We start from the raw sequence: 13,591 nt of genomic DNA on the forward strand, positions 1-13,591 counted from the left end.
CATCACAGTCAGCCTTGGATGCCGGTAGTTCTTTGTATAGGTTTCTTGTGTCCTTTCCGTCACACACTGCAGCAACGCAGACTTCAACAGCTGTGGTTGGTCAGGTCAAAAATGTATTTCCACAAGCGTGGGCAAATCAACCTACTTCTGCGACCTAGACACCATATACCTCCACATTCTCTCTCTTTTGTGCCTTTAAGTGAATGCAGCTGGTTAGCTGCCTTCTGCCAAAGCATAAAAAGAAGAAGAACAACAGTGTATGACAGTTCCACAGACCACAACCTATCGGTTCTGCATAGTCCGTTGCAGTATAAACCACTCTTTTATTAGCTAACACGTTAAATAAACATTTAAAACAAGAAAAAATGATACCTGCTAATATCACTGCATCACTTAGCATGCACGTATTAGCATTTATCTGTCAATCAGATTCAGAAATCTGCTGGCATTACTTTAGACTTGGCTGTATTTTAGTATTGGGAGTATGAATATAAGTAGTCTGAATGTTTTAAGCGTAATTTCCTTTTCGCTTTTGAGCTTTACTTGAATTCTAAACCTGCACAGTAACCCATCTGGTGTGGTTTCTAAGGAAATATCCGAAAACAAGTGAACAATAAATGATTGAGATAACTATCTTTTTGCACACATGTGCCATTACAAATCAATAGCCAGACTTTTATGGCATCACTAATTAAAGAGGGTTTCTTCTCTCCTTGGATTGCTAAGAAGTTCAACACAATTTGCCTTAATCATGCAATCAATCACTATTAGATCTGTGTGCCACACCAGCACGCAGCAGGCAGATGTTGCCCCCGGCAAAAAAACACAATCCATAAATTGGGGCAGACGCACACTTGTAAAAGCCCTGTAGACGTTGCCAGAGCTGCTTGCAAAGCAGCATTTTCCCTTTATTTGTCGGCAAGGGGGTGGCACCAAGCTGCTTCACTGACATGTTGTTTCACAAGAATTACAAGGAAATTGTTCTGCCGAAATGTTTTTGCATGCCTCTGTCAGTATTTGTCTTTGCATACAATAGAATATAATTGGATCCCTTTAAGGTTACAAAAGGCGATCTTGCGATGTTTTTGTGAAACATGGCATGCAGTGTACATGGAAGATGATATGGGATTCCCCTCGCTACATGTGTTTTTTGAAAGGCAGAATACGCAGCATGTATACATGAGAAATATAGAAACGCACCATGCACACATCTGCATGTGCCCCCATCACAGCTCTATTTGGCACTATTGTTCAAGAGGTATAAAAGGCTGAATGAGATGATTTGGCATGAGAGGAGAATAATCAGTGCAATGCTGTGGTCCTCGGAGATCCTTTATTGAATGCATAACAATGAAGCTTGATTGAAATTGATAATGGCTTTGAGGACTAGGTTGCTCCTTTCCACTGACTAATTTGTTCCAAAGTAACCTTTGACATGCATGGGATTGCCAATGACAAGGTAATTAGCCAACTGTTGAAAAGGGTCAAAATATGTGTGTTTAGGAAAAGAGAATAGCATGCTTCTTTACTGATGGATAGGCTGAGGCTCGGTGTCATTTCCAAAACAGGACATCCGATAAATTCCGCGGTATATATCAGTGGTATATATTTAGCTCTGGAAGGAAATGGCAGAGCTATGTGCCGGTGTGAAGTGTGGAAACGGAGGGCGAACTGTGTCATATTCCTGTATCAACACGGAGTCAGCATGAAGAAGTGCCGCGGATATGAAAGTGCAGCTGACCTCGCCCATTTTTCTTCCAGTGCCGCCAAGGCCACCGTGCTGCGGTGCTCCTCGCCACGTCCGTTTGTGCAGAGTTAAAGATGTGGAATTGAGGGCTCCTGGAAGCCAGCAGCCCTTGGACACCTCTGCTTATGAGAATCAACTGCGGTGTCAGCACCACAACCAACATGCATCACATAGCCTGCCTCACACATGCCTGCAAAACAACACTATCTGTCCACGCAGACAGCTCAGGCCTCAGAATATATTATCCACAGACTGCACAGCGACCTTGGTGGTAAATTTCTCCTCTTACTGCACTTTCGAAACGGTGCTGAATTCAGGTATGTGCTGCACACAGGGTTCTCGGGGGTCTCGGGTCGGTATTATGAATCATGCAACATGATATACTTTGATTGAATGCACCAAGTCCAAATTGGATTCCCCCTAACGCCTCCCTTTCCTCCCTGCCTAGACAAGTACAGATGAAAGATAACCGCCTCTGCATTAATCAAAGAGATGGAGCATTTTGATCCCACTCTCAATTAGATTAGATTACATAAATTTGTACAAAATGTGATATCAATTATCAACAGGTCATTCACTTTGATCTCTTGCCCGGTCCTGCCGCGGCAAACAAGAGAGGAGCACATTAAATGTGACTGCCTTTGGTAAACGCAGGATTCTGTCATGTTTCTTAATAGCTGTGGAAAACCACAACCACAATAGTGTTGCTTAATCTTAATTTTATTGCGCGTCCTTTCTTCTTTTGATTGCGTTCATTTTCTGCTAAGGAGTCTAATTATTTTAAAACATGGAATGATCAGGCATGCTAATCAATGAGGAGTGTGTGAAATGGGTCACTTTTTACAAGAGGAAAGCACTTTGAAAAACTATTTAGCCCTGTCTTCCTTTGTATGTGTGTGTATGTGTGTGTTGACTGTAAGTGGGATGTGACTGCGCGTACTGTTTGGTTAGGATTACAACAGGCTCTCAGGAGTGGATGGTTTGATTTGTAGGAGGAGGGAAGAGCCATTGCTCCCATCACGCGCTGGCCTCCACCTCAAAACGCCAATAATTCTGAAAAACAACAGATTACTCAGGAGGAGCTGAACCAAAAGTCGACCCTTGTTTATTGTTTGAAGATGAAATAAGTATTTCTCTCATCTACCAGACAGAAATATCTCTGCGTCACAGATGCAATCTATTCCATAGAGCCATCTCATGACAATTAATTATATGTCAGCGGCGCAACCCAAGTAATTTAACCTTCAATGGGCTGTAGAAGATAATACAGGGGAATTATTCATTGCATCTTTTGGAAAAAGCAAAGCTTATGCATTTTACATTTAAGAGGAGAAGACGAATGAATAGAAATTCCAAAGAGATTGAGTCATTTGTGGAACAGTGGGCTTATTAGGCAGCTATGAGGAATGGCATGCATGTGTGTCAAAGAGAAAGAAAGGGCAACACAAACAGATTAAGCACCAAATCATTGACAAATTAATAATCCTCGAGATCAAATATGCAGTAAACAGCAATTATCTAAGGACCAGCGTGATCAGAATTCCACACGTAATGATCAATAGGGTCTGGGCTACTCCTAATGAAGGCTGACAGTCTGAATCTTGATTCACTGCTAACTGTGACATCCAAAAACCAAACTTTCTCAGAGAAGTGTGGACCTGAAGGTGATAGAATTTAGACGAAAAACAACATGGATACAGACTTACCAGTTTATTAGGTACCCAAGTTCCTCTTAGCTGCTCATTTTTAAGTATGGATGTTGTGTTGCTGTAAACTGTACTGGAATAAACACAGAAGTGTTTTTGTTATCTAGCCTAGCCCACAGACTAATATGGGCTGGTCAAAATACACAGATCAGACATAACATTATCACCACCTGTCTAATAATGTATAGATCTCCCCTGTGCCTCCAGAACAGTGATGTGACTCATCAGACATGGGTGTTCTGGGGGTGCCCTGTGGTGTCTGGTAACACAATGCTGTTAGTGGCGATCTTTAGGTTCTGTAGGTTGAGGGGAGGGGCCTCTGTGTATCAGGCAAGTAACATCCACAAGATTGTGTCATGTCCAAAAGTTTCCCAGGAGAACATTGTATTGCCACAAGATGGTAAATGTTATTCACTTCTCCTGTCAGTGGTCATAATTATATGCTTGATCAGTGAGGTAGAATGATCATTCAGTTGAATTGCCAACTTCCCATTTCAACATAAACTGAATGTCGTAACCTTAAGTTGATGTTTTTTTGTTGTGCAAGACTGTTATATTAGTAATTCCATTGTTTCAACTTGTGTACCTAATGAACTGGCAAGGGAGTGGAGGCTGCATATCTCACATCGCCAGCATACCGTGATTGCAAACTTCAAAACATTACACTACATTTCATAACCAGTGATTTTTGTTTTCCATTTTAGGGGCATCAAAGGCCAGAGAGGTGAGACCCTCATTTAAATATAATTGTTAATTAGCATTTACAAAGTGATCTCAAACTGGGTTTAAAATGCCGATAATTACTCTTTGGCTGGTGGGATCTGAAACACTAACATATTTTCTTTGACCGTAATGAAATAATGCACTGTTTTAACTAAACATAAAACATCAGCATAACAGTTTGAAGCGGCTGCCCTGTTTCGAACAATAGCATATATTGTTCTTATGTATTCTTATGCATATTATTTTGTGGACCTGCAGTGCATTGCATCTGTTTTAGTATTTTCCTCATATGTGTTTAAAATATTGTGTGCTTTGTGTGAGAGAGGGAGACTAAAACCAACCAGGTCTGTTGATATGGCGATTGTGGCAAAATAATCCATTATGAATGGGCCCGATCATACTAAAGCACATCAGCAGTTTTTACGCATGAATAAATGGATGAATCCATAGGCGTATCTAGCCCATTATTAGGGGGGCTCAAGCATCCCTAGACGTTGTCCCAGCACCCCTAAAAATAAGAATTTTTTGTTGGTCTTTTTAAGGTGGATCTGTTCAGTCTAAAATAAGAGACAAAGGGTAGAAAAATGTTGTATCTTAGACAGGCTCGCCTATTGTTAGCGACCTTCATATCTTTAAGTTTGATTTGCACTTATTGTTCTTCATCCGCTCATTTAAATGTTATTTCTTTTCATTGTTTTTTTTCAAAAACAAAGGATAGCTTTGTGACACAGTAGCGTCACATTAAAGCACCCCTAAAGCTCTGACCCCAGAATCGCCCCTGTTACAATCTAAAATTGATTAAAGATGAAAAAAACTAACAAATATTAAATGGAGGTTAACAAAGGGGGGGGGAACCTCGCACTGTCCCAGCGCTGAAATTGGCCGTGTCACCAGCAGGGAGAGACAGTGAGATGGGCGGTTTATAGACTAGTGGCCGGGGCTTTTTTTTTTTTTTTTTTTTTTTGTTTTTGAGTCGGACTGGATGGGAGGGAGCAGTGGCAGCCTCAGTACCAGGCAGTGCTCTCTCTCAGTACGGACTGGAGAGAGATAGATAGAGGAGGAGGAGGCTGCTTCATGCTGCCGCTACTGCTGGTCCTGCCTTTGTCGTAGAGGGATCTTTTTTTTCTTTCTTTCGTCCTCTTCTCCTCCATCGAGGTCACACTTGAAGCCAGAGGGATATTCATTTTTTTTTGTTTTTTATTTTTTTTTTTCCTTCTACCCTTTTCACGGATTCCGAAGCGAGGGGGAAATTACCTGGGTGTACCAATGTACTCGTTACACGCGGCGGGCAGCGGTCTGCTTCTGCCTCCTCCTTCTCTGCTGGTGGTGGTGGTCCTGGCAGGACTGCAGGTAAATAAAAAAAATAATTAAATAAAAAATAAATCAATTAATTAAAAGAAAGAAAAGCGGCTCGGAGCGGAGTTAGCGCCGGACACTTCGGCGTCTTGTCCTGCTCCGTTGGCCACTCTGTTTGCCGCTGTTAACGAGCTGCTAGCCTCCCCGTAGCCAATTTAAAAATGACGTACAGTTTGTTGAACAGTGGCCGTAAATTACTAATTGATATCTAACGGCTCTTTCCGAGCGCGCACGAGACGAGGCGTCCAAATTTCCGTATGCATTTGTGGCTTCGCGTTAAGTTACCCGAAGTTGGTGCTCCTACACAGGCCCACATTAACCGAGATGTATTTACTTAATTTGTCTTCTTTAGGTTTAACATCAGCGCGTCCCGGTTCCTCCCCGGCTAGTCAGTTGCCTTCTCTGCTAAAAGTGAATATCTTCATGCTTTGCTTCGTGTGTCTCTGATGTTTCTTGTTCAACCCCTCTGTGTATTGGGAGTGCTTTGTGGAATTTATTTCCACCACTGTGTTAAAACAGTCCCCAGAGCAGCGGAGAACTGAAACCACCACTGATGGATAATGTCAGCTGAAATAGACTCCCAGCATTTAACTAAAGAAATGTACATTTCTGCAAACGTGAGTCCCAGCTCTGCTCCTCTTCCCCCCCACCCCCTCTCTCGCCTTGTCCCCTCTCCCTGCGTGCATTTGCCCGTTTAAGCTCCTCTGATTAAGAATGGCAAGTGGCACTGATACTCAACAATGCTCTTTTTCAGGAGCACTCCTCTCGTTTTACATTCTTCGGAGAGAGTGCATGCGAAAGAAGAAATAGGGCCGCAGCTCCTGTCTGTGCCTGAGAGCTGAATCAATGCTGAGGCTGTGTGAATGGGGGGGGGTACACTGGGACATGCCTGGACGCCAGAGCGTTTTCCCCTCACAAAATAAGCTGTTTGTGGTTCATAGAATTTCCTTTTTGAGTGCTAAATCCGCGCTTCGTGGAAACGCCGGCCTCAGAGATTCACATGTGTTGTTCGCCCACTATTTTACTTTGTGCTGGCGTCTCAAACGCTAACTGAAACTTTTGAAACGCAGACTATACGTTGCCCCATTTCTATTTAATCACTGCCCCGCAGCCCGTTGAGTCAGACTTTCACACGTGAGTGTTTATTCCCAACAACAGTGGGTTTTGTCAGAGTCACTTTTTTTACTCCCTTGTTCCTGGACTTCAAAGTGACGACCGTTTGCCAAAGGGTGGTGTGCTGATCAGAGGGGCTGAGCGAGAACACTGGTCGTCGCGTTCAGCCCGGGCCCCTACGCTGGGACAAATGGAGCTTGTTCTTGCCTAGCCATGCTTTTTGGCTAATGCTTAACCCTTTTGGCCTCATTATCCTAATTGCGTCCCCCCGCTATAAAAACAACAGATGCTTTTGTACAACTGTGGGGGGGCTCCAGAACGTGACCAAGAGGTTCTGGAGGCAACAGAGTGCATTTTTTGAAGGTTGATTTATGACTCAATGGTTGCCCTCCTTCCCCCCACCCCACTCCCAATTCCCCCCCCGTCACAGATTGCAGCAGAGGGCAGGGGTGCCCCACCATGTCGACCAGGCTTCTCTGAAGATGTATACAAGGTTGTGGTGCCGGATATCACGGAAAAAGGACAGCCCCTTTTCAACGGTGAGTTGTTAAATATTCCTGCCCCTGCTTTGTGCCGCATGCCTGTTACGTCCGCGTGTGATTGAGTGTGTGTGTGTGTGTGTGTGTAAGTGTGTTGGCACGCACGCCAGTCGAGCGCGCTCGGCCTCCATGTGTTACATTTCAGGGAGGATCAGAACGAGCCAGACATATTTAAGCACTTAGCTTCGGTGTAGCTGTGTGGTATCGCGAGTCGTGTAGCTTGCCTTGTAAACGAGCTCAAATGTGGTTCAACTTTATGCAGCTCCTGTTGATCTTTGATTTCCTTTAAAACAAAAAAAAAAACAAGAAAACAAGCAGCCTCAAGACGGGTTGTGAGTTAACCGCTAGATACACATTGAGGCCACGTTATTTTTTTATTATTTTTTTATGTTGGATTTCTAGACAAACATCAACGGCTGGGTTGTTGTTTAAAGTTGGGGAGCCCGGTTGATTGCGCTGGAGGACGTGCATCTGGTTGCAACAAATAAAAATAAATCGCACACAGATTCGAACCCTTCTACAACTTTAATCAAGAACGTAAGCAAATAATCCGGCTATTAGACATTCTTTCGCTGGCACACTGAACTATTTCCATTATTGTGGGCCGTTGTTTAGCATTCGTCTTGTGTTGTACAGATCACTCTCTCATCTCCGCGCAGATCTAAATCATATGCATGAAACATTTCTGCCAGTTACTTTAAACACTGTTACGCCTGAGGGTTCACGCGTGTTACACTGCTAAGCCCACTCAACGGCAGTGATGGCAATTTAAATATCTTTCAAAATATTTTCACTGACATAGTATTTTCGTTGGGAGCTGTAGGATTTTTCCTACCATATAACCGAGTGCAAAGAAGAAAGTGGAAAAACAACAGCATTTTTTTTTTTTTTTTTTTTCTTTGCAGTAGTCCATTACATTGCAGCAGCCATGACCAATACTACTTCTTTGGAGTTTAATATTGGCAAAATGAGGATGCAGCTACCGTGAAATGGCACGCAGTCTATAGACAGTAATAAAACCTGGAATATATCACCAGCGTGCCATTAGAACGGTTAGAGCCTTGAGGTCATTTGTACCAGAAAACATTCTCGCTTGTGTTGGATTTCACAGTGTGCGCCTAAAACTTGCACACCGTCGTCGGTGTGAGTCACGGAGGTGGAGGGGGGGGGTAGCGATGACGAGAAGAAAGGAGAGAGGGAAGAGGGTGCTTAGACGGGCGGGTACAGCTTTCACTGAGCTTTACCTTGTGCACAAGTTTCCGTTTGATCCTGCAGGTGATGGATTTCCCTCTGTTGCCTTGTGGATGAGCCGTGACCGGGGGTAATCGGGTTCTCTTTTGTTTGCCCCTACACTACCACCACCCCCCCCATCTTTTCACTGCCTTCCCTTCCCCCAGCGAGTTGTTGCTCTGTGGAGATTTCCTTGACAGAGAGGGGCACTCACTCCTGTGTCATTGTAATGCGGCAGGGCTCAGCAGCGTGGGATGATGTTAATGAAACTGCATTCTCTAATGAAAATCTCCCGTGGCACGTTTTTGAAAGACAAAGCCCCCACAGCGTGAAGAGTATTCTCAAAGTTTTTCAACTTTGCTTCCACCATGCTGTTAAAGAATATTGTTTTTGTCCGTGAGCTGATTTTTTTTTTTTTCAAATCGAGCTTTTTTTTTTCCTAACCACATGTAGCCAGCTAATTCTTTACATTTCCTTGCATTTCATTAACTTTATCAATTGTTCCTCCGACAGGCTTTAAATAATGAATGGCAAGCCCGTGCATCAATCTCAGAGTGTCTTATTAAATGTACTTAATAGTCTGAACATATTACAGTGGAAGACATAATAAATTACCCAGTCAGCAATTTGCTGTATGCATAAATTCCTCCTTATTGGTGAGTGTTCACCGGTATCTATTGGGTTAGCTAGCTTGTTTGAAAGAGGATATGCTTGAGTCTTGGTGTAATACCATCAGCAGATCGTGTATGGTGTCAGTAATATGAGCTCTACGCTCATATTCTACCGCCTTCGGTAGAATGGATGTACACTAGACACAGCGGGGGTGAGCTGTTGGATATCTTTGTCCCATCTAATTGCCGCGTTGTCTTTGTTATTGATTAAGAGAATACACATCCCGGGGCCTGTAAAACCTGGAAATGGTGGCAATTTACGTGTAAACGGCTGACATTGTATGTGCTAAATTGAAGACATCCTGTGGATTTCGTAATGATACTCGTGGCCAGCGAGTTAACATAGCTACTTAGGAGGAAGATTTAATCTTGCACTTGACTGTGTCAACTAGACTTTAACCGTTAGTAGGCCGAGTTACGCCTCATTGATTTTCAATAGATTTGTTAAAATGAAATTCTCGCTTTCGTTGCTTGGGAGAGTGGCACGGAAAAAAAAACAGCCGGGGAAGGACAATTATTCGTCTGCGCGACTCCTCTCCAATGATCCATTAAAGGGAGGGTGCGCTCATTGTTTTCAGATTCAGAACCGCACCTTGTTTAGGAGGTTACTGCTGTCTACCCCCTTGGGCCTGTATGACCTTGCTTTTTAATGCTGAAATATTTGCTCTTGCCTGATAATGAGTGAAGAGGAACAACCAAAACACACTGCAGTTATTTATTAACAGACCAAGAGCAGCCAAAGCCTTTAAAAACGTATGCAGTGTTTCGTGTTATCTTGTTTAGTTATTTGATAAAGTGACTTGTTTGACTAAATTGCATTTAATCTCAGGTAGGCTGCTGATGATGGAGGAGGCGTCTGATAAAAAATTCCGGTGACTTCGGAGAGCTGACACACATTGTGCATTTTTTTTTCTAGATGAAGCTTTTATAGCAGGGCTGCAAAGTGAGTCAGATGGAGCATTATTCAGCAGAGGTTTCCCTCTCTAAAAACTGGGTTAATGAAAAGCCCAAAAGCTTAATTGAGCTTAATACACTCTCTTACGGTGCTGCCATCCCATCCCTACCCCCACCTCCTATTCAACTTTCATTTTTTCCTCCCCCAGCCCTGACTCGTACTTGTTTTCTTGACTAGCTCCGCGATGAAAGAGAAGTATGTTTATAGTCGGCTTTGGCCGTGGTTCAAGTGCTGTAAACGTGACTGTGTCAAGAGGGTCCAGTGAAGCCGGCCGCACGGAGCCGGGGGAGGGATTTACAGTTGACCAGTTTAATAATGTGATTGAAACAATTACTGTCAACGTCAGCAATGAGAACATCAATGGGGGGGAAAGCTCAGCCTGAGTATGTCTCAGAATTTGCAGTTAATCTATCATTAAGAATAATTACTTCTCTTTGCGGTGTTTGTTTAAGTCGAACCTTTTAAACAAACCAAATTTCACCCCCTTAACAAGATAAACAACGCGTTTGTGAAATCAGAAATTTTGCACCCCTACTTATTTTTTTTGTTTTTTCTGGTTCTCCGCGCTCTGTTAAGATTCCAGCGGTCTGGAATCCAGCTGGGGCCCACTCATATGTGTTTAAGGGCCCCTGGCGTTTTGTGAGATGTGACCCCGCTCGACCCTCTCATGTAAACTGGGCCAAGTGCTCTGCGAGGCGCTCAGCCCCTCTCCTGGTCTCGGACCGAGAATGAGCCTGTGGGGGGTTTCCTGGTGAGGGATGGGTGAATGGAAGAGCAGCTACAGAGGTCCCGACCCATCACCGGGGAGGCCACAAATGCGTGGCACCTCCGCTACATGTTATTCTGACCTACGCAGTCAATCACTCACCGTTTAGAGAAACAAACAAGGTAAACTTTAAACCCTGGGGTTTTCAGGCTGTCTGCATATCAGTTTTGTCCTCCTTACAGCTTGATGGGTAGTAGGAAACTATTATTTCCCCGGCTGTATGGATCCAGAACTATGAAGAACAGTCTCTTGAGCATTTTATGTGTTGGAGTGTGTTGAAGTATTTAGCGATAACTAGTCTGAAACAGCATATTTACTGCAGCTCACAGTGCCTAAAAAAGGGGTGTGAGATAGTTGCTTTTTGAGGTTTATAGTGATCCTTGTATCAGTGCCGAATAATTCCTTTGTTAAACAGAACCCTCTTATTATTTCAATTCCTTTTCAAGTTTAGCACAGGGGCATAGATGGGGAAATTTAAGCGTAATTGGAGACGCTGCAGAGCTGTTTTGTTTTTTCTTTCATGCTATAGCAGCTACTGTATGTTTCAAATATTCCCTTTATCGCTGTAGGACATCAAGAGAAACACCATGACTGTTTTTTTTTTTCTTTCTTTTTGCTGGGGTTCAAACTCTTGTGCATTTTTTAAGCTAAGGCAGCAGTTTCACTCTTGTGTGAAAAAGCAGTCCATTGCCCTTACCCCCTCTCTTTTTTTTTCCCCCTGAGTGGATCAATGAATTCAGGGTCTTTGTTTGCTGAAATCAATATGTTGTAATGAAGGCTGCGCTCCAATTCCCAACTAAAGCAGTGGTGGCAGGATGGGGTTGAATTTGTTTTATCCTTTTATTGTTATCATCCTGCATACATTTATTTTCATATCACTTTCAAGCTACCTGTTCCTTTTTTTTTTTCTTTACGAGCACCAAGATGGCCTAGATAACCACCGCATATTGTGGCGACAGATTGAATCTTTCTGGTATATTGTTCTAAGAAGGAACCTTTTCCAGGCCGTGTGTAATCTAACAAGGTAGAGCAGAGTTGGTTGTGTGCTATGGGTAACAACACAACAGCCACTTTACAGCTCAACACTCCATTGCAGTCCTAAGGTTATATTGGAAAACATAATAATATATATATTTTTTTGTACTAAAGCAGGTGCATCCATCTATGGGAATGCTTTCTAGCCCTGGATTGGACGTGTACTGTGTTGGGCCCAATATAAGATTTAGACTATTTTTTGTAGGGGGAAAAAAAAAAATCTTTTTGAGTTTTAATGCTTTTCTGTGGCTGTTTGCATTTTTAAGATGTTCTTTTTGTGCTCGCCGTTTGTGTACGTGACATTCTGTGACACCGTTTTCTCACCGCCTGGCAGTTTGTTGACTCTGCAGCGTTAATTACCACCGTCTTGAAGTTGGCATCATAAGTTCTTCTCTGTTGTTTGCTAACTTGGCGAGTTTTTGAACCACTTCACCACCACCACGTCTTTACTGGTCATCAGGTAAGTTGTAGTTGTCTGTGGGGGGGGGGATATAGTAACGTCTACACCCAGAGTATAATAAACCCCTACTTTTAGGATATTTTTTCAGGTTAACACTACCGTGTTATATTCTGGTTGATAAGGTAATGTTAGGATACCTTTTTAGGCGTCACCTTGGTAGCCAAACCATTAGGCAAGATGAAAATTATCCATTCATTGTTGGAAGTGGAAAGGTACTTTTGCATTGCCTGTGTTGATAAAGCATTGTGTGTAGAGAGCAGACAATGACTTGGTAGCTTTTCATCACCTCTGTTCATATCGCTCTTATCAGCCACAGGCCCTGCCCCCTGTCTTGGCACCTAATAGCATGCCTCTGACATTGGCCAGTAGTTATGTCGTGCCTCTCTTGTCTTTGTAAGGTTGCGTATGGAGTTTGTCCTTAGCATATGATTGTAGCCAGCTGTGTTTAAAGGGTATTTAAGAGAGCGCCTCAGTTAAGAATTTGACTGAGAAGCAACAGTCAGACCAAGGTTTATAACGTGACCCTGACTAGTGAAACTTACATTGACATTTGTTACTACATTCACCAAATCAAAATTTCATTGTCCCTTCGGCACCACCGACAATGAATACAGATTTGAAAGGCCGACCTTTTTTTTTTTTTTTTTTTTCTTTTTTAATAGTATTGCTTCTACACGCGGCGACGTGAAGGTTAAGGAGGTTTATAGGTTATTTGGTTCTCGATCACACCTGGGGCCTTTCATCCATGACGCCGTACTGCGAAGGTTTTGAAATTGATGTGTGTGTGTGTGTGTGTGTGTGTGTGTGTGTGTGTGTGTGTGTGTGTGTGTGTGTGTGTGTGTGTGTGTGTGTGTGTGTGCGCTTTCATCTCAAAGACTGTCAAAAGAAAGAAAAGATTTATTTATCCGTCTAAATCAATCCTGCCCTGTTTGCAGTTGCTCGTGACGTGAAAAGGATCCGTAATCATTCTCGGTGATTGCGGTGTGGCGCGCCTGTCACACCGGTTCTGGTGGCTTTTATTTAATGTGAAGAACACCCAGGAAGTGCGTTAAGATGACCCCGCTGTGTAACGAGGCCGCGTATAAATAGCTGTACTGTATTGACCTGACTTTTTGCATATATTCCTCCATGTAACTAGGCTAGTGTTATTTTTCACAAGTGAAACGCTGGAACCAGTGTGGGAAGGAAAATGCCAGCTTGCACCTCGAAGACAATACATCAGCACCACGAAGAGAATTGTTTACTTTTCTAGGCACTGATTTGTGGATTTCAGTGCCATTTTTCTTCTGT

General features: G+C 43.1%; 1 protein-coding gene across 1 annotated transcript in view; it reads left to right on the plus strand.

Moving 5' to 3' along the window:
• The first annotated feature begins 5,191 nt into the window (after window positions 1–5,191).
• Window positions 5,192–13,591, plus strand: part of cdh2 (cadherin 2, type 1, N-cadherin (neuronal)) — a 56,085-nt gene continuing 47,685 nt past the window's right edge. The window contains exons 1-2 of the mRNA XM_047588982.1: window positions 5,192–5,526; window positions 7,076–7,184. Coding sequence (XP_047444938.1) covers window positions 5,443–5,526; window positions 7,076–7,184 — 193 coding nt within the window. The 5' untranslated portion in view covers window positions 5,192–5,442. The remainder of the gene's footprint in view (window positions 5,527–7,075; window positions 7,185–13,591) is intronic.

This window comes from Mugil cephalus, chromosome 7 (genome assembly GCF_022458985.1).
Source record: "Mugil cephalus isolate CIBA_MC_2020 chromosome 7, CIBA_Mcephalus_1.1, whole genome shotgun sequence".
Taxonomy (NCBI): Eukaryota; Metazoa; Chordata; class Actinopteri; order Mugiliformes; family Mugilidae; genus Mugil; species Mugil cephalus.